This window comes from Lytechinus pictus, chromosome 16, assembly GCF_037042905.1.
Source record: "Lytechinus pictus isolate F3 Inbred chromosome 16, Lp3.0, whole genome shotgun sequence".
Lineage (NCBI taxonomy): Eukaryota > Metazoa > Echinodermata > Echinoidea > Temnopleuroida > Toxopneustidae > Lytechinus > Lytechinus pictus.
Genome location: NC_087260.1, coordinates 22,064,781 through 22,090,665, shown reverse-complemented (window position 1 = coordinate 22,090,665; position 25,885 = coordinate 22,064,781). Strand labels below are relative to the sequence as shown.

Below are 25,885 nucleotides of genomic sequence, written 5' to 3'. Positions count from 1 at the left end.
TTTGTGTATTATGTAGAAAAAGAAAAAGATGAATGTCTTCAACCTGCCCTCTTTCTCCCATTACCCAGCCTCCCTTCTGTGTCCTTTCCTTATTTCCTCTCTCTTCTGCATTCCCTCTTTTTCTCTCTGTCTTTATCTTTTTTTTCTTCTTTTTTTGTGTCCCACTACCCTATCCTCCTTTCATTGTTCTCTCGATCTTCTCTCTTCTTTCTCTCTCAATCCCTACGACTCTCCCCTCTCTCCATCAAACATTCTCTCTCCCCCCCTTCCTTTGTGTAGGTCTATTTCTTCACTTTGTCACCCCATCCCAATACTCCCTTCCCTGTCTTTAAACCTCTCTTCATGTAATAGATTTGGGTATTTTTTCTATCCCTCTCCCCTTTCTAATTTCCTCTCTCTTTCTGTCCCCATTCTCTTTTGACTCCCCCTCTCTTGCACTCTTTCTCCCCCTTCTTCCTTCTCTGTCTATATACTCTCTCTCCCTCTATAGCTCTCTTTATCCCCCCCTCTCTCTCCCCCACCCCTCTTATCTCTCTCATTGTGTATGTCTATTTCTTAACTTTTTTCACCCCCACCCCAAGACTCCCTTCTGTCCCCCTTCCCTGTCTTTAAACCTCTTAATGTTTATTGATTTATCTTCCCTTTATTTCCTCTTCTCTCTCCACTCTTTCTACTTCCCGCCCCCTCTCGCCCACTTTCTCTATTTCTCCCCTTCCTTCTCTGTCTATATACTCTCTATCTCCTCTCTCCCCCTCCCTCTGGAGCTCTCTTTATCCCCCCTCTCTCCCTCTACCACCCCCACTCTTTTGACTCCCCCCTCCTTCCTTCTCTGTCTATATACTCTTTCTATCTCCTCTCTCTCCCTCTGGAGCTCTCTTTATCCCCCTCTCTCCCTCTACCCCCCACTCCTCTTTTCTTTCTCATTGTGAAGGTCCATTTCTTCTTCTTCACCCATAGCGACAAGCAAGAAAACATCATCCCGCCCATCCTCTGAAAAGAAAACACCAGTAGAATTCAATTGACACTATTCCACTTCTTTAATTTCTAACATCTTTACCATTGTATTAATTCTTCATATCATATATATTGTGTGGCCTATTCATAATATAAACACAAAAATACATCTGTCATTCAAGAACCACACATCAAAATATTTACTCTTGTATTTCTAAATATCCTCTCACATGTCAAAGGCGAATTTATGGGTATATATTGAGAAAATGTAAGAATGGCTACTTCCAATGAGTAGACTAGAAAACTAGAGTTGACTTTTAATTCTGCAAAAACATCAAATGTGCATCTAGAATAGATAGATAATGATGGGCATTTTGCCCTACTCCTAATAATGCATGAATTCTTGTTTAAATGTAACAAGAGGATAAAGAGCTGAAGGTCCTCTTTGAGGGACCTGGTAATGAGAATAAAGTGGGTTTTGAACCCAGGTCACCGGATTTCGAACAACGGAATGTAGGAAAGCCACAACTCTAATTTTTAAATGGTTAGATGTATTCAGATTCAGTACAAAAACATTTCCTATTTTCATTATTCTAAAAAAATGATTAACTGACATTGACTGAGCAATGAAATAATTTCTTAAGAATGGTCGTTAATCAAAACCATTCCCACAAAATACAAAATCTTACGAATCAGAATTCGGCAAATTATGAAAGCAAACTACCTCATAAAACCAAATGAATAAATCGTACCAGTTTCAACTTTGTGTCCTCTTCCAACGATTTCTTTAATTTCAATCAACATTTAATGGAGTGCATGGGCTTCGCAAAATTTCTTTCGATGTGCGCAGATGTTAAGGATTAGGAAAAATTAAATCAATTAATACTGATAAAGACAGATAGGATACATATTGACAATATTGTTATAAGTTATCTGCATTATGAAATGTGAAAACATACAATACACAATATTATATTAACGTAAGCATTACATGCACAATTTGAAATATCGTCATCTAATATATTTTGCCAAACTGTTGAATATTTCCGTTTTTACGTAGACGTAATAAGTTACAACATACCCACTCGTCATTTTCCACACACCCGATTTAATTTTGATTGAATAAACTGATGCTTAATAATTTTCTCTTATTTTTCTGAAATTTTGTAAAAAGAACCATTTTCTCATAACCTAACACCAATCAGACGAGTCTTTTCTTTCTCATTGTGAAGGTCCATTTCTTCTTCTTCACCCATAGCGACAAGCAAGAAAACATCATCCTGCCCATCCCCTGAAAAGAAAACACCAGTAGAATTCAATTGACACTATTCCACTTCTTTAATTTCTAACATCTTTACCATTGTATTAATTCTTCATATCATATATATTGTGTGGCCTATTCATAATATAAACACAAAAATACATCTGTCATTCAAGAACCACACATCAAAATATTTACTCTTGTATTTCTAAATATCCTCTCACATGTCAAAGGCGAATTTATGGGTATATATTGAGAAAATGTAAGAATGGCTACTTCCAATGAGTAGACTAGAAAACTAGAGTTGACTTTTAATTCTGCAAAAACATCAAATGTGCATCTAGAATAGATAGATAATGATGGGCATTTTGCCCTACTCCTAATAATGCATGAATTCTTGTTTAAATGTAACAAGAGGATAAAGAGCTGAAGGTCCTCTTTGAGGGACCTGGTAATGAGAATAAAGTGGGTTTTGAACCCAGGTCACCGGATTTCGAACAACGGAATGTAGGAAAGCCACAACTCTAATTTTTAAATGGTTAGATGTATTCAGATTCAGTACAAAAACATTTCCTATTTTCATTATTCTAAAAAAATGATTAACTGACATTGACTGAGCAATGAAATAATTTCTTAAGAATGGTCGTTAATCAAAACCATTCCCACAAAATACAAAATCTTACGAATCAGAATTCGGCAAATTATGAAAGCAAACTACCTCATAAAACCAAATGAATAAATCGTACCAGTTTCAACTTTGTGTCCTCTTCCAACGATTTCTTTAATTTCAATCAACATTTAATGGAGTGCATGGGCTTCGCAAAATTTCTTTCGATGTGCGCAGATGTTAAGGATTAGGAAAAATTAAATCAATTAATACTGATAAAGACAGATAGGATACATATTGACAATATTGTTATAAGTTATCTGCATTATGAAATGTGAAAACATACAATACACAATATTATATTAACGTAAGCATTACATGCACAATTTGAAATATCGTCATCTAATATATTTTGCCAAACTGTTGAATATTTCCGTTTTTACGTAGACGTAATAAGTTACAACATACCCACTCGTCATTTTCCACACACCCGATTTAATTTCCTGTCAATATTTCTTTCCGAAATCCCTCAATGACAGAAAATTTCAATACCATATTATATTTGTTTATTTATTATGCCATTATCTGCGGTAGTGTTTGAATATTTGTGTCATTATTACAATGTACCTTATACATACATCGCAATTCGGCCTTAGCCAAAATGATGTTATGATTTTTTTATCAATAAACCATCTACATGTATCTACAAGGTACTCCTTGAACAGTTGCTATGCAACAAGTTTGATCAGACATGGGTGATTTTTTTTACCCGATTGCTAAGAAAGCATGATTGCTTGTAAGCAAGCAACCAGAGGACCGACGGCTTAAGGTCCTCTCCGTAGGTGGTGTTTTATAATTATTAAAAAACCACAATTAAATTCCAGGTTGTGTATGGTATAAACTATATCGATACAGATCACACTAAAAGGACATGAATGAATACGTATTGATTGATAAGATATTCTGTTAAATATCACGTGCCCAGACACTCAAAGCATGACTTTATTAAAGCCACACTTCAGTCTTCATGAAATGTACACCCCCTACCCCCCGAGAAGTGTTTTCAAAATGTTTAATTTTGATTGAATAAACTGATGCTTAATAATTTTCTCTTATTTTTCTGAAATTTTGTAAAAAGAACCATTTTCTCATAACCTAACACCAATCAGACGAGTCTTTTTAAACTTGATGGTGAAAACATGAACAACCAAGGTCCTCTCAGATGGAGGACAAATGCCTTATCAAAGGGCACAAGCAAGTCAAGTGGGAATTGAACCCGAGTTGCCAGATTATGAAACCACTGCTTTTATCGACTGAGCTATCATAGTGAACACCATCGTACCTGTCATTCCCCCTACATGTAATTAAAGAGATCTTTGCAACACGTGCAAATCTAACTTATGACACAGCTGTGCTAACCATTGTTAAACTTTGATTGGGTTGGAGCTCTTTTGCACCAAGTCTGAATGAGCCTTGAGAATGCATAAGAACGAAGTATGTATCCGAGGCTCCATTAACATCCTACCCAAACGACGTCATTATAACCAGTGCATCTTCAAATAGAGTTGTTCAATTACGATACAAAAATACAAGCTTTTTGCTTTTATGTCTTACAAAATCAATGGAATGAGGAGCAGAGACTAATCAATTTAACATTTTTTTGATAAAAAATCCTGTTATTTGATAAAATGATTTCAAATGTGTATTTCAGATCATATCCATAGCAAAATATTGATAACAGAATGTAAAATCATTATAAAGAATCATTATTTTTTAGATCCAACAAATCAATAATAATGCCAAGTTGAAATGTACATCATTAATTCATTACAAAAGTAAGTCCAATATCAATTTTTGCATGATTATTTGCACGAGCATGTGCTTTGTATATTATTCACATTACTAGTAAATTCATGAGGAACTATACAAAAAGCATTGACCCACCTCCCACAGAAAATGAACTTGAGTTTTCATACGCTGCATTTGCATTGATTCAAGCAAAAGGAATATACTTGAGGCAAGATTGAAAATAAGTAAATTACAAATTAAGTTGCAAAGAAAACAATGCCAATGATGAAGAAAGGAAACGTCTATACAGTAAATTCATAAGGCGGCTTATAAGCAACACACCAAATGAAGATCTTTGGTCTATTATTACAAAATATTTTTTTTTAATCAATACTAACACGAAGTATAATAACATCTATCACAATGGATAAAATGCAGAAATATACTGATTCGATATATTTGTGTGACAGATGAAAGATATATTCAAGGGAAAGACAAATAAAGTTATAAACAGAAATATCAAAAATAAAACTTGGGACAATTTATGGTTTTATAAATGATTGTTTTGGTTAGCATAGGGAAGACTATATACTATGTAAACCTCTCAACCCATATAACTGGGAAAGAAAAAGGGATGATCTTGCCAAAAAAAAATGGAAAGAAACAGTATTTACCACGTGATTATCCAGTAAAGTTATCCAGAAAAAAAGGAAAATCATATTGAAACAAAAGTTCTGCATGGAAACAATCATAATCTTTCCTCAAAATTCAGATTGGTTGAAATGTCTGCACTATGCTTATGTCTTAGACATTTCAATTATTTTCTGGAATATATATATAATTTATGTAACAGAACTACAGAAATTAAGTTTGAAATTGAGCTGTTCTTGTAAGTTTGTATTTGCAGGTACCATGCAACAGTTTGATTACTCATCCCTATGCACATTATGCATATCATTATTCATGATATTTTGCAAAAGAGAAAACATTTTGAGCGCCAAAATATTATACGTTTAAATATCTAGTCTGGCATTCAGAGATACTAAGCAAAATAGTCAACATCAACATACGGGCTACTGGTTTATACCATTCTGGTTTTTAGTTCATTAAACTACCCCCAAGATGTATTTTACATTCAAAAGTTTATAGAACTCTTGTGACTCCACAGCAGTGGCAGGGGCCAGCAACGAAAAGAAAAATAACAAAATACTATTTCAATCACATGGAACACAGAGTTTGCAGCAAGAAAACATGTTACATGAATGCAGAAAATGCCAGAAATGTAGCACATTAAAATTTCCACAAGTTTTCACAATATTTTCACTGAACATAGGAAGATAATGTCATATGTATGTATTATTTCCCTTGCACTATGTGCACAGCTGTAATTCAGTGCATGTGTATGTTTACCTATGTAAGGGGAGTCATAGAAATGTATCCAATTAATCTGCGTTCATTTATTGAGTGGACCCTTGTCGTTTTTAAACATAGAAATATCAAGTCAAAGCGTTGTTCTATGCTGATCCCTATGTCAGCCAGCACACTACACGGTCCAACGACTCAATTTTTTTAACTAAGTGAATTTGGAATTAAATATGAAAAGTTTCATGAGCCGAACTATTTTATTTGAAATTCTGCATAATGCTAGAAATACGACAATCAGAATTCTGCTTGCTACAAGCCTTGTGATCCAACTAAAGTCCAAATTGGCCGCAGCCGACAACATAATTAGGCTTGGAATTGAATTTGCTTAATATAGTAAAATTAAACTGGAACTGCGATTTCAGTATTCATACCATTAGTCGAAACTTTGATCATTAAGCTTTTACAGGTTGGAATGTTCATATCAAATGATATTTCAAAGTTTAGAAATAGGATCATGAAGTGTGAACCGAACTTTTTTTTCAAAACAAAATGGAGCATTCATCAGTACTAGGAAGGCAATGCATGCTGTTAAACCCTTAAAACTTGAAATCCAAACAAGTCTCATTCCAAATATATCTGCCCAAACCAATCCACTCTTCCAAAAAAAAGGTGAAAATAAAATTTTCTGCACTGATCTGGAAAACAAACATAAGAACATCATCCTGTGCACCTTATTACAACTTCTTTCATATATTCAAATAATCTTTCAGAAATTTTCCACATTATGTACACTATCTTATAAGCACATGTGCATATATAAACTGCTATGTACAATTTCATTGTACAAGTCTCCATGGGATTGTCTTTCAGAAACCAATAGAGGGCGCAAATTGGTGTGTGGACATCTTGGACGTCTTCTCGTTTAATTCTCAGAATATAATCGATGAAATATCCCAAAGCTGAAAATAAAACAGACAAAGACAGACCATTCATTAAATTGAGAGTATTCCTGGGTATATGGAATTCAGACAGTAGTTTTCTAATGTTTCAAAATATGCAAGACTTGAAACACTCAATTTGCCAAAATATCGACCAGCAGGGGAAAATAACTGCATTTTAGTGATCTTTAAACATTTCTTTAGCAATAAACGAAAGGGACAGATGCAACAACATTTCACAATTTCAATATGAACAAATTTTCTTTTTATTCTGATGCATATTCTTTTTTAGAATCTGCATAAAAAATTATTTGGTCACCTAAATTTGATGTGACTTGGTTGACTGAACAAGAGAAAAATTATCAAATTTTATCCTCACCTTAATCACTTTGTCTGTTCCGCAGGTCACCATTTGACCCTTGACATGATCAATATGCATAGAAATGATATTATGTTTAGCTTCGTGAAATGTTGCCATGGGGACCCGGCTGGTGGATGAAGTAAGAGAGAAAATGGATGTTAGACATTCATGTAAAGCTCAACTGAAGCAGTAACAGCAAGCAAAGATTTCATGAGATTAAATCATAAACATTTGACATTACCTCTTTAAAAACTTATAATTTTAAAGAACATCGGATACTATAATTGGCCATGCTCTAGCACTAGCAACAAAGTGGCATTACCATGTTCATTTTCTTGACCATAACTCAAAAGGCTATCAAATACCCTTCAAATGTCAATAATAAGATGGCTCCACTAATACAGACAGGCATCCATGATACTTATTCCTCATCCGTGACATCTTCATCTCTATCTTTTTAATTTTCTAGAACATAACTCAAAAGGGCTTCAATACCCTTCAAATGTCAAGAACAAAATGGCGGAACTAATAAAAGACAGCCATCCATGATACTTACTCCTCATCCGTGACTTCTTCAAGGCACTCGTCACAAATCCTGACTTCAAATTCAAAGCCTAGTGCGGGGAGCCTTGTTCTGTTTAAGCAGCAATCGTCACATAATGCCTTACCACACTTCCTACAATGATGCTGGTTACAAAGAACAAATAAAAAAGGAAATCATCAGTTGTAGATTCATCTATATCAGCTTTCTTTCATTCAAAACCATATACAAATCCTGACTTCAAACTCAAAGCCTAGTGCGGGGAGCCTTGTTCTGTTTAAGCAGCAATCGTCACATAATGCCTTACCACACTTCCTACAATGATGCTGGTTACAAAGAACAAATAAAAAAAGGAAATCATCAGTTGTAGGTTCATGTACATATATCAGCTTTCATTCATTCCAGACCATGTACAAATCTCGACTTCAAAGTCAAAGCCTAGTGCAGGGAGCCTTGTTCTTTTTGAGCAGCAATCGTCACATAATGCCTTACCACACTTCCTACAATGATGCTGGTTACAAAGAACAAATAAAAAAAGGAAAACATGAGAAGTAGATACATTAGCTCAACTTTTAATTATTCATTCAAGACTATTTTATGATGAGAATTACATTCAATATAATGTATAAAGTTTGAACAAGATAAATGGAAAAAGAATGGGTATTAAAGTTTACGACTTCTAATCCTAGCACATCGAAAAAACAGAAATAAAATAGAAAAGTGACAAAGATAATAGTCTCATTAGTAAATATGTGACTCAATACCAGTATGTTATTCAAACCTACATGTATTGCAGTACGCAAGTATAGGAAATTAATTTTGAAAGATATTTAAAAAAAATTCAAAGTCATAATGTCATAGAAAACATTATCACCCTAATGTATGCTATCTTGATAACTTATTTCAGTAATTGATTTAAAGGTAATCCCTCCCATGAGTCAAGAGGGCACTGATGGACATACGTACACGCTGCAGATGGTGCTAGTTTCCAATTGAAACCAACGTTATAATACGCAGATGCGATGTTCTGATTGCCCGAACTCGATAAGTTTCGCGGTTCACGTATTGAAATCCTATCAGGTTGGCTCCGCCTCTTTTTACTGTGTGAAGTGATGTCAGCGGATGTTTGGGCCAACACCGATGTAGCCCAAAGCAGCGCAGCGTATGTGTACTGTGCATGTGTTACGCGACCGGCGGATGACTGACAGCAACATGCAAAATCATTTCAATGATCTTCGTAATGAAGATGGCGGTGAGTACAGCACGTAACAAAACCATTCAACAGTGCCCTCTTGACTTCCCGGGATCTATTACCTTTGAAGAATGATAATTGGATTTGGAGACTAAACATTTAAGACACAGGTATGAACCGAGAAATTCCCCCCCCCCCAAAAAAAAAAAGAGAGGGGAAAACTTGTCAGGGGGTGCAGCGACCAGACTTCTTGGGGTGGGTACAGCTTGCAGAAAATATTGCAATACCAAGTATTGAAAAATTCATGATTTAATGCATTTTACAATAATATTTTGAATGCATGATATAGATACCTAGGGCCCATGTCATTAAACTTGTTACACTAACAAATTTGCAATAACAATTAAAAGCTACTGAAACCATTCAATTTGATTGGCTGATAGTAAATTTGTTATAGAAAGGGTACATTTGTTATTATAACAAGTCTGAATAAAATGAACCCATGCTCTGCCTCACTCAAAAGATATCGTAAGAAGAAAATAATTTGTTTTTCAGGATTTCAAAATCTGCTGAGATCCGTGGATCTGAAAAAAATAATCATGCCTGATGGTTTATTTTTGTCATCAAAACCAAAATTTATGAATGTATGGAACAAATAGCAAAGAATGTTATGGTATCTTACCTGCCTCACACCAATGGTTTTCTTCTCCCACATTTCCTTGAAATTCCAGAAGAAAGGATCACCACACTTTTGACAGACATCACTTTCTTGCCAGTCTGGGGTCTGTGAGAAGATACAAATAAGTGAGAAATAAAAACATGGCAAAAACTAGTTCAAATCTCTAGGTTTCATAGATTTATTAAAAGCATGCAAGAAAAGCTCTTTATGCTATATATATGTGACAGAAGTAAAGAAAATGAAATGCATAATCTGGAAAGAAAAAAAAATCGTCCAGTTTTTCTTTGTACAAACCTATGGAATCACAACACTTCTCAACTAAACACGTAATGATATCACAGGTCTGAGGCTGATAAAGGGCACAATGAAACCTTTTTTTGAACCCGATAATTAGAGCTATTCTCCCAAGGCAAAATACTAAGCTGACAAAGGGTGAAAATGCAAAACCCTTGAATTATTATGCTTTGTAGCTTATTAGCTTTTGACTTGTACAGTGTATATCATTATCAATTCCACTTTCGGATCTGGTTGGGATCTTTAACATTTACTTTGTACAAAAATGGTACAACATACAATTAAAATGGTATCAACTTTCTCAGTACATTTCCCTCTCTCTAATCATATTCAATGTGTGATTGCTAACATTCAGGTTTAAAGCAAACTTCAAAAGTACTCCCAAAGAAGATTACATCGTACTTCTATGGAAGATAATTACCTCTTTCCTACGATCGTCCATGTCCCAGACGACGATTTGGCCATCATCACCCCCTGAAAACAGATGTTTGCTACGCCCGCAGTAACTCACCGCATCAACCTTCCCTCTGTAAAATAACGTTTAAAAAAAAAATTGTTTTTGTATTTTTCTGAATAATTACTATTTTTGCATCTAGAGACCATTATCACAACACAGATAATTCACAAAAAATGCTAGAGCCTTGGCAGTATTTGTAGTGTAGAGGAATGGCTATACAGCGTGACAGAAATAATATTTCATTAAGTGACAATTTTTAGAGTCTAACATAGGTTTTGCATCCACTTGGTCTATTAGCAGATGGTCTAATTCTCAGATTATCTCATAGCAAAGGCTACAGCCACTTGGTCTGCTTTCAAATTAGGTCGAATCACAGTTTGGTCCACCTATCATTTGGTCTATTTTCACTTGGTCTAACTGTCATTTAGTCCAATGCCCAGATGATCTTATTTCCACCTTGTCAACTTATTATTTTACATGTCAAATTAAACTTTGGTAAATTCATCTGATCATATTGACTACATGTACATGTAAGAGGTGTTAACCAAGTAGAAATTAATAGGTATAGCCTTTTATGCTTGACCGATAAACGGGCTAAATTGCAATTAGACCAAATTGTTTGTATACAAATAGTAGACAAACTAGGATTAGACCATTTGGGATGAGAGCAAATGGAAATTAGACCAAGTGGGTGTAGACAAAGTGGCAATTTACCAAACATTACACCTACACAGTAGCCTCAAACCTAATCCCAACCATAAACCCTTACTTACATCTTCAAAGAATCAGACACAAGTGATCATCACAGGTTCTGAAATAAGGATCAATAGCTTTCTAACATAGTAGGAAATGCAATTTTGATCAAAGTCATGATTAATTTCCTATTTCTAAATTGTAATGTTTCATTTTGAATTGCCTTCAAGTAAACATCATTGAATGGAATCTATATACATGTACATACGTGTATTATTATTATTGAGAAGTCTGATAGAAAGTTTACAAACCAACTTAATTAATCCCTGTGTAGTAAGACTATATATTGGTGGTTCCTAACCTTGTAAATGATAAATTTGGCAACTGTGACACAGAACAAAACCAGAATTTTCAATGAAATATATTATTTGGCAAATCTAACGTCATGTGAAAGTCTATAACTAAAGCAACATCAGGGGAATGTTTCATCAACATTTTCATCCGACAAGTTGTCAGATCTGACATCTTTCTCTGATGTTGATTGGCTGAGAGGTACTGTTACTATGGTAACTGTTGGATAAAATGGGACTTGTCGGATAAAACGTCCGACAAGTCCTTTCATGAAACGCCCCCCAGGTGACTATAAACATGTGATCACTGTCATGTGACAAACTTAATGTAAGGAACACCGATATTAGCTAAAACACAGCTAGTCTATAAATACAGACTCCTCAAGATCATATGAGGGTATTGTTGTCATCATCATTACCATCAAGACATCACCCTCACCATCATCACCACTACCAACACCATCATCATCATCATAATCATCATCATCACTACCACCACCACCATCATCATCATCATTATCACCATCATCACAATCATCATCATCATCATCATCACTACCACCAACACCATCATCATCACAATCATCATCATAATCACCCTCACCATCACCATCAGCATCACCATCACCACCATCATCATCATCATCATCATCACCATCATCATCATTATCATCACCACCATCATCATCATCATCATCATCATCACCACAAAATAAACATCATCATCATCATCATCATCACCATCATCATCATCATCACCATCATTATCATCATCATCACCATCACCATCATCATCATCACCATCATCATCATCATCACCATCATCATCATCATCACCATCACCATCATCATCACCATCATCACCACAAAATAAACATCATCATCATCATCATCATCATCATCATCATCATCATCATCACCACCATCATCATCATCATCACCATCATTATCATCATCATCACCATCACCATCATCATCATCATCACCATCATCATCATCATCACCATCACCATCATCATCACCATCATCACCATCATCACCATCATCATCATCATCACCACCATCATCATCACCATCATCATCACCATCATCATCATCATCATCATCACCATCATCATCATCATATTCATCACCACCACCATCATCATCGTTATCATATTCATCAACACCACCATCATTATAATCACCACCACCACCATCACCACCACCATCATCATCATCACAATCATCGCCACCACCAACACCACCCCCACCACAACTCCCCACACAACTTGTTCTTTTCATATCAAAATTGAAATCTCTACCATTCAAATTTTATAGCACTCATAAAACACAAATTCTTAGCCCCCCCCCCCCCCATTATGGTATACCATTTTCTTATTAAACTCCAACTTTTCTTCATATACTTACAGATGTCCCTGTAATTCATAAGCTGTTCCTTTGCCTCCACCAATGTCCCATGCTATGATTGATTGATCAAAGCTCCCAGAAAACAATAACTTTTTCTCTCTGTCCCATGACAAACATCTGATGCTTCCTGTTCAAGGAAAAAAAACCAGACAAATTAAAAACATATACATGTTCATGTATGTACATTTATGTATATATTTCCTTTATCAAAAGTCTCTGAAACAAGCTTATGATTGCTTAGTGTGATACAAAGTTTGGGCTAATAATTTTTTTTTCTAATTCTTTAAAACTACATGTATGATTTAAAAAAATGTCATCATTATTACACATCCAGATGTAAGCATTAAGATACAAATTTGTTTTAATTTACAAAAATATTGGAGATATCTACATGTACATAATACATGAAAAATAAAAAATCTTATAACTACTCTTTATTATAACAAAACAAAAGAAATGAATGATTGAGAAGATGAAGCCACATGAATGCGACTTCATAAGATCATCATGTTCGTATATACTGCAGTTCAATGTTGCGAATTGAATATGACAGAATAAATAAAACAAGTGGAATGCCTCTGGCCGTCTCACCTGCATCACGTGATTCAATATAGCAGCAGTGCTGATTTTGAAAACTACTATAACTCGCACAAGATGTTCAGTGATACTTGGTTACTCTTATTTCCACGTTTTATGAACTAGACCAATACACTTATAGAGATATGATGGCAATTCAACAAATACCCCCAACGTGGCCAAAGTTCTTTGACCTTACATGACCTTTGACATTGATCATGTGACCTGAAACTCGCACAGGATGTTCAGTGATACTTGATTACTATTATGTCCAAGTTTTATGAACTAGACCAACACACTTTCAAATTTATGGCTGTAATTCAACAAATACCCCAATTTGGCCAAAGTTCATTGACCCTAAATGACCTTTGACCTTGATCATGTGACCTGAAACTTGCACAGGATGTTCAGTAATACTTGATTACTATTATGTCCAAGTTTCATGAATCAGATCCATAAACTTTCAAAGTTATGATGGTAATTCAACAGATACCCCCAATTCGGCCAAAGTTCATTGACCCTAAATGACCTTTGACCTTGGTCATGTGATGTGAAACTCATGCAGGATGTTCAGTGATACTTGATTAACCTTATATATAAGTTTCATGAACTAGGTCCATATATTTTCTAAGTTATGATGACATTTCAAAAACTTAACCTTAGGTTAAGATTTTGATGTTGATTCCCCCAACATGGTCTAAGTTCATTGACCCTAAATGACCTTTGACCTTGGTCATGTGACATGAAACTCAGGCAGGATGTTCAGTAATACTTGATTAACCTTATGGCCAAGTTTCATGAACTAGGTCCATATACTTTCTAAGTTATGCTGTCATTTCAAAAACTTAACCTCAGGTTAAGATTTGGTGTTGACGCCGCCGCCGCCGCCGTCGGAAAAGCGGCGCCTATAGTCTCACTCTGCTATGCAGGTGAGACAAAAATGAAGGAAATGATACATAATATATTACACACAGTTATTCCATTAATACGATAAATAAATAAATACCAGTAAATAAATAATAAATAAATAAATAAATGCCTTATAACTAATTATGCGAACAGTGACTGTAATTGATATACCATATTATTCTGTTTAATTGTGTCCATGTTATAATGTTCTCTTGATTTTACTGTGATTTTATTACTTTGTGAATTTATTTTTGTACAGCAAGAATTGACAAGTGTATACATACAATTATTCATTTTAGCAGACACAATAAATAAAATGAAATGAAATCAACCATGTGTTACTATTACATCACAAAGATATCTAGATTTATAGTGTTATTCTGTAAGCCTGATATCAAATTTAACCTATTTTGATCATTATATGAAACACAAGACACATACAGGATATTCAAACTAATAACTTATAAAAACTAACATACATGTATACATGTATATACATGTACATGTATGTAGGACCTACATAATTATACTGTTTACGGACATGTATTGTGAATGCACATCATATTTCATTACTTCTTCATTTCCACATGCACCGAGTACTGCTGATAAAGCAGCAGTTTTAAATAAAGCTGGAGTAATAATAAATGTGCTTTGCATCCTTATCTTACTTTTTTCATTTCGTACAATGAGCAAACTTTTATTGAAATATAAACATAGATAATATTGACAATATAACAGGAAATATATTCTATTGAATGTCATTGGTATTTGGAACACAACATATTTGTGTACACTGTCAAGTATGACATTGGCTAGTCTGCAGGCTGTACAGACCCTTGGTTTCTGCAATTTGCATATAAAGCATAATGCAGAGTCTGAAGTAGTGAGACTAGATTCACTATGTACTGTGGCTGGCTCTACCATTTGACACAGACAGAGTCTTTGGAGTCTAGTCTTTACTCTAGACCTGTTATTGGTTTATGTATCAAATATGAGTCTGTGCGTGCAGACTAGGCATTGGCCACATACACTGTACATGTTTATGTAAGTGTATCCATCAATAGTACATGTTTACAGGGAAAACGAATATCATTTCCTTGTTAATAAGGACTCTTCACAAAACCATGAATATCTATACAGTGCGTCCCAGAAAAAACGAAACCGAGATTTAGCGATGATTTATCATAACTTAATCATAAATAAAATAGACAAATGACCTACCAATGTAAAGCTTAGAATCTCCTCTTTCATCTGATATTACTTAGATAATTCCTCATTCACGCATGAGTGAGCAAAAACAATTTGAAGAAAGGATACCAAAAACTCATTTGGCAGGGGGTATCTGAATTTCAAAAAGAAAATCACATGACTAAAAAGTTCAATATCTGCTCTTTTCTTTGATACCTTAATCACAGATAATGGTCAAGAAGTAAAAAAGTTATGATCCGTCGAAACAATGCTTGTATTTCCATAATTTCATTAAATGAACGTGTTTTCACCGGTTTCCCACAGAAGCTATCGCACGGTAACAAAAGACTTAATGCATGGCTGATCGTCAACAAAACGGAGTGTCCAGTGAGTTTGAACGCTAGCCTGTAAAACCTCTTCATTTTATGAAAATATTGAAATTCAAGCCTTATTCCAAATAACCAGAACTTTTTATTTCTTGACCATTTTCTGTAATTGAGGTATCAAATTAAAGAGCAGATATTGAACTTTTTAGTCATGTGGTTTTCTTTTTAAAACCCAGATACGGCCCGCCAAATGAGTTTTTGGTAACCTTTCTTCAAATTGTTTTTGCTCACTCATGCGTGAATGAGGAATTATCTAAGTAATACCAGATGAAAGAGGAGATTCTAAGCTTTAAAATGGTAGGTCATTTGTCTATTGTATTTGTGATTAAGTTATGATAAATCATCGATAAATCTCGGTTTCGTTTTTGGTGGGACGCACTGTATAACAGTATTTTTAAGACATATTTTTACTTGTAGTTCATATGTACATTATTTGGCTCATATTTCACACCCATGATCTATCAAAGTCAAAGGTCATTAAAGTCAAATTATGGCAACTACCAGGGGAAATTATTACACGTGGGCCAATGCCCAAAAGAGCCATGGAAATTCCCATATGGTCCGATGTAAATTGTAATACAATGTAACAAATTTGGGCTGGCAAGTACAAAATAAGCCCTTGAATTTTTATTTTAGTGATTTTCACCTTGTAAATGCCATGGTAACAGGGCTCTGCAGCCAATCAAAATCAAGATTTCCATGATGATGATGATAGTTATCTTATCAGAATGGTAAAGTTACTTTACTTGTATTAAAGGCCCCAGTTACTTTCTGTACCCCAGTGGCATATGCAGGGGGTGGTTACATTAATTTTTTTGATACCCAACCCCCCCCCCCCTTGAAATTTTTTTGAAGATTTTTTTTTTTCGTTTTTTGCTTGTCAAATCATTTTGAGGTACGAAACAATGTAAAATTGGTGGTGAAGATCTTTTTTTTCCTTGTCAATATTTTTGGGGTAGGAAACAACCTAACATAGGTGAAGACTTTTTTTTGGGGGGGGAGGTGTCAACATTTCATTCAGCTTGAAACCCCCGCTACTGCTGTAGCCCCACATGTGCATATTCTTGTTATCTTACCCGAGTGACCCCTTAACGTTGTAATGACCTGGTGATCGTTGTCAGTGACCTTTAACACTGTGATCTGGCCGGAGTAGTCTGCTATGAAGGCATGCTTGGTGTCTTCATCAAATCTGAGATGAGTGGCACGATGTAAGGAACATTTGGATATCTGTTACAAGCTACTGAAATCCTTGCATCTGGTTGGCTCACAGCAAATTTTTCCAGTGAAAATCACTGACAAGGTGACCCATGAAACATTCCCCAGGACTGATTCACAAAGCTGTTCATGAAATTATCCACGACTAGAACATGTTCCTGTGATAAATTAAATTCACAATCATTTTTATTTAGCTCAGTTCTCAGTTGAAATATCAAATCAGTAGATCTATGACAATTAATGTTGTCATTAACAAGCATTTCAATGCAAAGTTGAACATTTTGACAAACTTTCATTACGCTTTATATACACATACATATACATGTAGGTAGTGCTAACTTTAAGTTTATTTACCGAATTACTATTTGAACTCATAGGCCCGTATTCTGATAGCAGGTTTAACTTAAACTCAGGTTTAAAGATGTGGTTTAAGTATGGCTAGCCAATTGTTAGATAAATCACTAACAGTAGAGATATCATACTTCAGCTCATTTGGCTCTCAAATCATTAATATTTGTCTAGGAAGTATAAATAGATGATTGTCTTCACCATCGATGAATCAGGAAAGAGCACAGTAAACATAAGAAACATACAACTTGATAAAAAATTTTGATACTTTTGGCTTCCCATACTTAAACCACAACTTTAAACCTGAGTTTAAGTTAAACCTGCTATCAGAATACGGGCCATAGTGTCACTGGCATGTGTTTAAAGAATGGATGAACTGTTCAACATGACAGTCAGATTCAGGAGATTTTCTAAAAACCAGGAAGATTCCATATTTTCAGAATTTCAATAATTTTCTCTGAAATGAATAAAGGATACTGCACAGCGGTTCCCCAGGCATCTAGTCTGAAACCACCTAGTCTCCTTCCAGACTCACTGCAATGCCACTGGAAATATTTATCCCTCCCCACGCTCAGCACAAACTCCGCTACCAAAGAGAATATGATGCCTGTGACGAGACTGGAATGAGCTTTATTGTGGAAAGGATACAATAAAAAGAATAAAGACTCCTGGTTAAAAGTTTAGAATTCTTTAACATTCTCGGTTTTGAATAGCAATGGGTCTCCCCACTTTAAAAAGTAATCAGAAATATTGCTATCTCCATTGTCATGCAACATAATTGTATCTACATTTACAGCTTATTATTCTGCATTTTATAGACACAGGTGGTCCTTATAAAAAGGATTAAAGAAAAGAGATACTGTATTATTGTATAATTTGCATTATACATGTACTTCAATTAAAAATAGAAATTATGCAAATGAGGTAAAAGCCAGTCCCATGATCCCAAACCCAATTGGTCCAAATTGATTGCCATGGCTGGTCAGAATAAGATGCCAATCGAAAATTGTAATTTCGACCAATTAAAATCCATATACAAACCATTTTAACCAATTGAAACCAATCAGTAACTATTGAACTCAATCAAATCAATGGACACTCAAAATTGGTTTCCAGTGTTGGTATATTTTGTTTTGGTATTTCAAGTACATGTATTCATACTATCTAAAGTACTTGTGTCATTTCACAAAGAGAAAGACTACTGTGGATAAGCGCATTTTTTCAAGAAAAATTGCGTTTGATGGAGATGTGTGATCAATAGAACCTGAGCATTTTAGACAAAATGTGAGTCGGATGACGTTTGAAGGTTGTATGGATAATCACAGAAGTATAGAAGAGGTTAACGGTACACCATGTGGTGAGTCATAGGGTGCGTTTATGCGCCACTTTTTCACCGTAGAATCATGATCAGAATCATGATTCTGCAGAATCACGATTGCATTTAGTCAAAATTGAAAATAAATGTCTTTCAAATCACAAACATGAAACACGGAAAAAGTGGCATTTGGAAAGACGTTTCTGTAGAATCACGAACGAAAAATGTCGTATAAACGCAATCGTGATTTGAATCATGATTCTATGACGTCACTGTGTCGGACTACTTTCGGTTTGACTCTTGCCAAGCTGAAGGCGCGTGCTCTACTCAGTGTATGTACATGTACATATGTTATGCATGCATTTCTTGTCATGTGCTTTTAACTTCAAGTTCTGTGTTGGTCATCACATCGTGTTTTTTTTGTCATATTATCTTCAACTTCAACTTCTAGTAAATGAACTCACTTGACAGACAATGATATCTTGTTGAGTTAACAATGTCAAAATTAAATTGGAGCTAAGCTAAAATTCACTTCCGAACACCATTTTCTATAAACCTAATACAAGATGAATAAAAGTAAAAAAAGAGGTATTATAGACTGAATTATAGAAGCAAGAGATTGATATTTCGAGAGCCGACTCGCATGCAAAACTTCCGCTGTCAAACTGCGTACTGTGTGATGCGCACTGGATTGGCCCGAATCCGAGGAGAAACAGCATTGGAATGAAGATCGTCTAAACGCTGATTCTGTGGTATTGTGATTCATGTTCGTGTTTTGAATCATGATTCAAATAATGATTCTGGCTTGAGGTCGCATAATCGCAGCCCTAGATGGACTTGTAAAGTGGATAGAGGTAGAAGTGAAATGGAAAGGCAAAAAAGAGTCAGGTTGGAAGATAGACTATTCTTTTTTCTGAAAAGAGTGTAGTCCTTCAATGGACTGTAAAACCAGAAACATTGAGGCTTGAGTAATTGTGGAGATGAGAGCAGGCTAGCTTGAGTCGGCAAGTGGAGTGGAAGAGCAGGAGAGAAAACTCGGGCAGGTTGACTGTCCATCTGTTACTCCATGCTAAAAATATCCTCACCCCCCACCCCACCTCGATGAGTAAATGAAAAATAACAATACCCAATATTTATAACGTGCTTTTCCCAAATGGCCCAAAGTGCTCACAATTTCAGTTAACCTAATTCATACAAAAACAAATACAGAATGACATACATATGAAGGCAGTTGCCTAGAACAAAAAGGTTTTTAGGGACTTCTAAAATGATTCAATTGTTGGGGATTGTCTTAATGTGAGAGGGAGTTTGTTCCATTCCACTGAGGATGCAACAGTGAAGGTTCTATCTCCGGTCGGTTTTCATTTAGTTGGATATGTTAATTTAAGTGGGTCTTAAGAGGATCTAGTTCTTCTACCTGGGACATAAATTTCTAAACAATTAGACAAGTATTTTGGGGCTAGGTCATTTAGTACCTAATTTGTATACTAAAAGAAGTAGCTTAAAAATGATCTGTTATCTAATAAGGAGCCAGTGTAAATGATGTAACAGGGATTCAGGAGGTGTGTCACTGCGGACTTCGAAAACTAGACAGGCGGCCCAATTCTGGAGGCACTGGAGACAATTTAAGTTGGCAGCTGGTACTGAAAGAAAGAAGACCATTACAGAAATCAAGACAAGAAAGGATAAGGGAGCAAAATTACCTGAGTAGTCTCGCCTGAAGAGAAGTCTGTTGTAATCTTCAGAGAGAGAAAATTCTGAAATAATACCGCTATCTTGTCCGATGAAGATACGCCTCGTCTCGCTGCTGAATTCCATGGAAGTTGCAGGACCTGAAAATATAAACATCAAAATTTTTCAATTAATCAACTTACTGCTTATAAACTCTGAGTATGGCAGGCTTTAAATTTTAGGTCAAGGCCACTTTTCTATAGGACACATTTCTATATTACAGAAAAACTTGGAAAACAATAAAAAAAATACAGGCATGTGCAACAAATTGCAAAGGCTTATTAGAGGGGCACCAATGCTAGTCAATTAATTCAAGCCCTGGCTTGGGCATTACAAATTCCTGAATAGTCATGGTGACACAAAAATTCAAATTATGTCAAAAGTACATCACTCTACATGGTTCTTTAATAAAAATTGTTGTTTGCAGTTAACATGACATTGGTCAGCTCAGCACTGACAAGCTATCATTCTCTGATTGTTTTCATAGTAACAATCAGAGACTAATATTTCTCGACCTATATCAAAATCACAGCATTTCACTGAAATGTTGGAGAATCCATAATGATTACAAATAAAATGCACATGTAGCAAAAATAGCCAATTAGATAATTTATTGAAATTTTAATAATTTAAAAGCATATAAGGGTGCCATGACATTAGATACCATATGGGGAGCATTACATGAAACAATTATTCAGTGATTTCATTGACAAATTCGTTCTGAGCCAACCAGATGTAAGGACAATGGCACATGTTTCTTACAACTATAGCCAGTGAAAATGGTTTATTTTCAATTCGTCTAATGCCAATTTGTCCAATTGCCAACTCTTCTACTATCATTTGGTCTACCATCAGTTCGTCCACTATCCACATGGTCTAATAGCTGATTCATCCACTCACCATTTCATCTAATAACCAGTTGGTCCAATAGCAATTTAGTCCATATATCATTTGGTCTAATTGGACTAATAAGTGTTAATTGTGCAAAATGAATGAAAATAAAATGGATATTAGACCAACTGGTTATAAGAACAAGTGGAACGCCTCTGGCAGTCTCGCCTGCATTACGCAATTTAATATAGTAGCAGTGCTAACTTTGAAAACTACTATAAAATAATCATTCATATAATGACATAATACCACGTTCATTGACCATAAATGACATTTGAACGGAGACTTAAGACTGTCAACTACACCCATGTCCACATTTCATTCACTCTATCCATAAACTTTCAAAGTTATGATGGCACTTCAACAATTACCCCAACATGGCCTAAGTTTATTGACCTTAACTGACCTTTGACTTGGTTTTGTGACCTGAAACTCACAGGGGATGTTCAGTGATACTTGGTTACTCTTATGTCCAAGTTTTATGAACTAGATCCATAAACTTTCATAGTTAGGATAGTAATTTAACATATACCCCCAACACGGCCAAAGTTAATTGACCTTAAATGACCATTGACCATGGTCATGTGAACTGAAACTCGCACAGAATATTCAGTGGTACTTGATTAACCTAATGTCCAAGTTTCATGAACTAAATCCATAAATTTTCAAAGTTATGATGGTAATTCAAAGAATACCCCCAACTTGGCCAAAGTTCATTGACCCTAAATGACCTTTGACCTTGGTCATGTGACCTGAAACTCAGGCAGGATGTACAGTAATACTTAATTAACCTTATGCCCAAGTTTCATGAACTAGGTCCATATACTTTCTAAGTTATGATGTCATTTCAAAAACTTAACCTTCGGTTAAGATTTTGAAAATAATTTTCCCAACAAGGTCTAAGTTCATTGACCCTAAATGACCTTTGACCTTGGTCATGTGACCTGAAACTCAGGCAGGATGTTTAGTAATACTTGATTAACCTTATGTCCAAGTTTCATGAACTAGGTCCATATACTTTCTAAGTTATGTAGTCATTTCAAAAACTTAACCTTAGGTTAAGATTTGATGTTGACGCCGCCGCCGCCGTCGGAAAAGCGGCGCCTATAGTCTCGCTCTGCTATGCAGGCGAGACAAAAATGGTGATTAGACGAAGTGATGATTGGACCAAATGATTATTGGACCAAATGGTTGTTAGAAAAAATATTGATGGATGGAATGGCATTAGACTACATGAAGGGAGACAATGTAAATTTAATGAGTGGACGAGTTGGCAATAGACGAATTGGCAATTTACCGTGAAAATCTTTGTTTCATGAAATGCTTGACCTTGCCCTGAAAATATGTGCAGATAATGAAGAATAAACAAAAATTTAACAGAGAATTTGATATATCATGCCAAAAAAAATTGAACTAAAAATATTGATTCTCCTATAATCTTACTTGAGAGTGAATGACAGATGCTAGGCCAGTACATTCCTGAATCTCTTTTTAGCCATACCCGAACAGTCCTGCAAGTGTCAAAGAAAAGAGAAATAAAATCTAAATGGTTGATAAATTTCTTGCAACAGACAAGATTGAACACAACCATGACTATAAAACCCACCATGACATTGGTCTAAACGTCTTTTGGTTAAAACTATCACTTGGTCTAATACTCACTTTACATGCAAGAATCCGTCATTTAGTCAAATAGGCAGATGATCTAATTTCCACTTCCTCCACTTAAATAACATACTTTGTCAAATGAAAATTTGGTTCATAAACCGTTAATTCATCCCATCTTGTGATCTGTGTTTCTTGTTTTCCTTTAAGAATGGACACATCATCTCGGACACATAAAAAAAAAAACAAGTATATAGCTGTAGGACCCCTTCCAAAACAAGCACCTATGACAACTTACATATGGTTTAATAAAAGGGAGAGGCTGGTATACAGTCAGGAAGTATTTCGATATGATTTGTTGCTTTTGTGACCATTGTGATTTTTTGTTATATTTTTTTCTATCATAATGAAAACAGCATAAAACATCATTACAAGTTTAAGCTTTTATTTTCAAGCCATTCACTTCAGTTCGGATCATTTGAATATGGCTTGTGCAATTTATCAGGTTTATTGCGTCTGGTCGGGAATTTGTGTAACCTTAAAAAATACAAGAAAAGGGCCCCCTAAATTCCTGAAACTTAAGGTCCATTTTACCCAACCCTTTGCAGGGGCCGCGGAACGGTTTTCAAAGTGGGGGGGGGCTGAGCCAAAAGTGGGGGGGCTGACCATGCTAAAAATCACAATCATATGGTCATTTTTACATTTTTGTACACGGTTTTGGAAAAAAGTGGGGGGGCTTCAGCCCCCCCAGCCCCCCCGGTTCCGCGGCCCCTGCTTTGTATATTTAAGCTATAATTTTCACAAAACATTGGGTAAATTGGACCAGACCTCTTGAGAATTTAGGGATTTTGTTTCTCGTAAGGTCAGTTACCATGTTAACCTGACATTTCAGGAAATTACCCACTGGGCATTTTACCTGACATTACCCGGGTTGTAACAGGTAATAACATGGATATTACTACGGTAACAACAGTGGGTAATAACAGGGAAATAGTAGACCAATCCTTCGCTTTTATTACCTGGACCTGATATTACTCCATTTACCCAATATTTCTCAGTATGATGTAACTACTATTTCCAGCATTTTAATGATATCACCACCTCATATTACTCTGTTTACCCAATATTACCCAATTAATGTCGGCTCATTAAAAAAACAATTAGTGTCATTAGGGTCATTGAAGCACATTTTTACAACTCCATACTCTAAGCCATATCATCTTATCCTATCCTAAAATCCTACATCCTAATCCTAATCCTATCCTACACCTATCCACCAAACCCTGTCATTTACTTCTGTATATTGAGCGAGTTTACAACACTTGACAAATTATGGTTAACAATTATTCAACCCTAAAACATTTTTCTAAAATTAATGTCATGATTATGACTAATATGATATATAAACTACACATTTTTCTGAAAATTTTCTGGGTGGAATAATTGCATAAACATAAACACATTAATTATTACAGCTATATTAGCTAAAATTTTGGCCATTTATTGTAGTAATGAATATTCATGAGTAACTAATATTCCCAGCATTTTCCTGATATTACCATCTGATATTACTCCATTTACCCAATATTACTGGGTTCCGCATGGGTTGGAGGTCTCGTTTCCATCTGAGTCCTATCTGGGCACCATGTGGGTTCAAGTATATGTTTTCATCTGGGTTCCATGTGGGCCCATATGGGACCCAGATATCCCAGATAAGAACCGTATGTGATCCAGATACTTTGCTGTCTGGGAATGGAAGCGTTTCAACATTACCCATTACCCCTTATCAACCTGTTTGTAACTGGGTAAAATGTTGGTTTCATCAGGGTGATAACAGTAATTTTTTGGACTTTGAAAATTTCACTGGGATTGCTGTAAGATTGCTCTTATTACTAAAGTCTGCAATGTTATAACCATGCAATCAAAGTCATTCAACATTACCCTTATTACCCCTCATCACCCTGTTGTAACTAGGTAAATGTAGGTTTCATCAGGGTGATAACAGTAACAGGTATCAACAGGAATTATAATTTCGGTAATAACATGGTAATAACGGTAATATTTGGTGTTACTCAAATTTCCGGGTGATATTACCGGTAATAACCGGTAAAATTGGTAATCGGTAACAAATTGCCCAGTGGGTAGGACCTTTTCTCGATTGGTTGGGTTACATGATTACCCCATCATGTGATTGCACAAGCCTTTGAATACAAAGTGTGTGTCTTTGACCCTAACTCCACCATCACTCAGAGCCAGTCATCACAATGTTTTGTTGTTGTTTTTAATCTCTCTTTCCCTGACAAATCATCAGACAAATGTCATGAAAAAATTGAAACTAAGTTATAGAAAGTAACAGTAACACTAAGTTTAAAATGCTCCATATTAAAAAAACGATACCCTCCATTCCCCCTTCATTTTCTTAAACCAATTAGTCTCAATAAAGAAAATTCTTTCAGACCTTCAACTTCAAGAATCTTACCTATCTTCGCTCACACTAATCACTCCATCTTCTTTGGGGATAATCACAACACTGTTCACCTTTCCGCTGCAACCTTCCAATTTGTTCATTAAAACCGGTTTCCTGTTTTTCAGTCTGCTCGGCCGTTCATCGGCTGCCATCGTGCTCATTCAAATGCAGAATAAGTTACAAGATGAAACGTACTCTGAAATCATTGATTTCAGCTTCGAAATCGTTTAAAAGTTGCATTTAAATAAGGCAGAGTCAAACGAATGCAAATACATTCATGACCATACGCGATACTTTGGTGCACAACATAACACAAAGCGATATACTGTGCATTGTGCAAATGGTATACAGCTCATATGACAAT

The 25,885-nt window shown here is 35.4% G+C and overlaps 1 protein-coding gene across 3 annotated transcripts; it reads right to left on the bottom strand.

Annotated features, from left to right (window-relative positions):
• Window positions 1-1,018: 1,018 nt before the first annotated feature.
• Window positions 1,019-25,885, bottom strand: LOC129279400 (WD repeat and FYVE domain-containing protein 2-like). Of its 3 annotated transcripts, XM_064111292.1 has the most exons (11): window positions 25,534-25,885; window positions 22,893-22,960; window positions 20,531-20,659; window positions 17,990-18,140; window positions 17,026-17,138; window positions 12,891-13,017; window positions 10,402-10,507; window positions 9,690-9,791; window positions 7,831-7,961; window positions 7,293-7,401; window positions 1,019-6,934 (listed from the first exon to the last, which is right to left on the bottom strand). In XM_064111292.1, exons 1-11 carry the CDS (start codon window positions 25,680-25,682, stop codon window positions 6,905-6,907), a joined length of 1,215 nt encoding a protein of 404 aa, XP_063967362.1. In that variant the 5' UTR covers window positions 25,683-25,885; the 3' UTR covers window positions 1,019-6,904. The 3 variants fall into 3 exon arrangements, with proteins under 3 accessions (XP_063967362.1, XP_063967364.1, XP_063967363.1); XM_064111294.1 differs by lacking the exons at window positions 1,019-6,934; window positions 7,293-7,401; window positions 7,831-7,961 and adding an exon at window positions 8,016-8,141; XM_064111293.1 differs by lacking the exons at window positions 1,019-6,934; window positions 7,293-7,401; window positions 7,831-7,961 and adding an exon at window positions 8,186-8,326.

Bases quoted from the DNA above. Each gene is read 5' to 3' on its own strand.
- LOC129279400 (XM_064111292.1), bottom strand. From the start codon at position 25,682: ATGAGCACGATGGCAGCCGATGAACGGCCGAGCAGACTGAAAAACAGG. The intron at 10,508-12,890 runs GTAAGTATATGA...GTTATTTTACAG, and splicing joins TATGAATTACAGGGACATCT to AGGGAAGGTTGATGCGGTGA. The intron at 7,962-9,689 runs GTAAGATACCAT...CTTTGTAACCAG, and splicing joins AAACCATTGGTGTGAGGCAG to CATCATTGTAGGAAGTGTGG.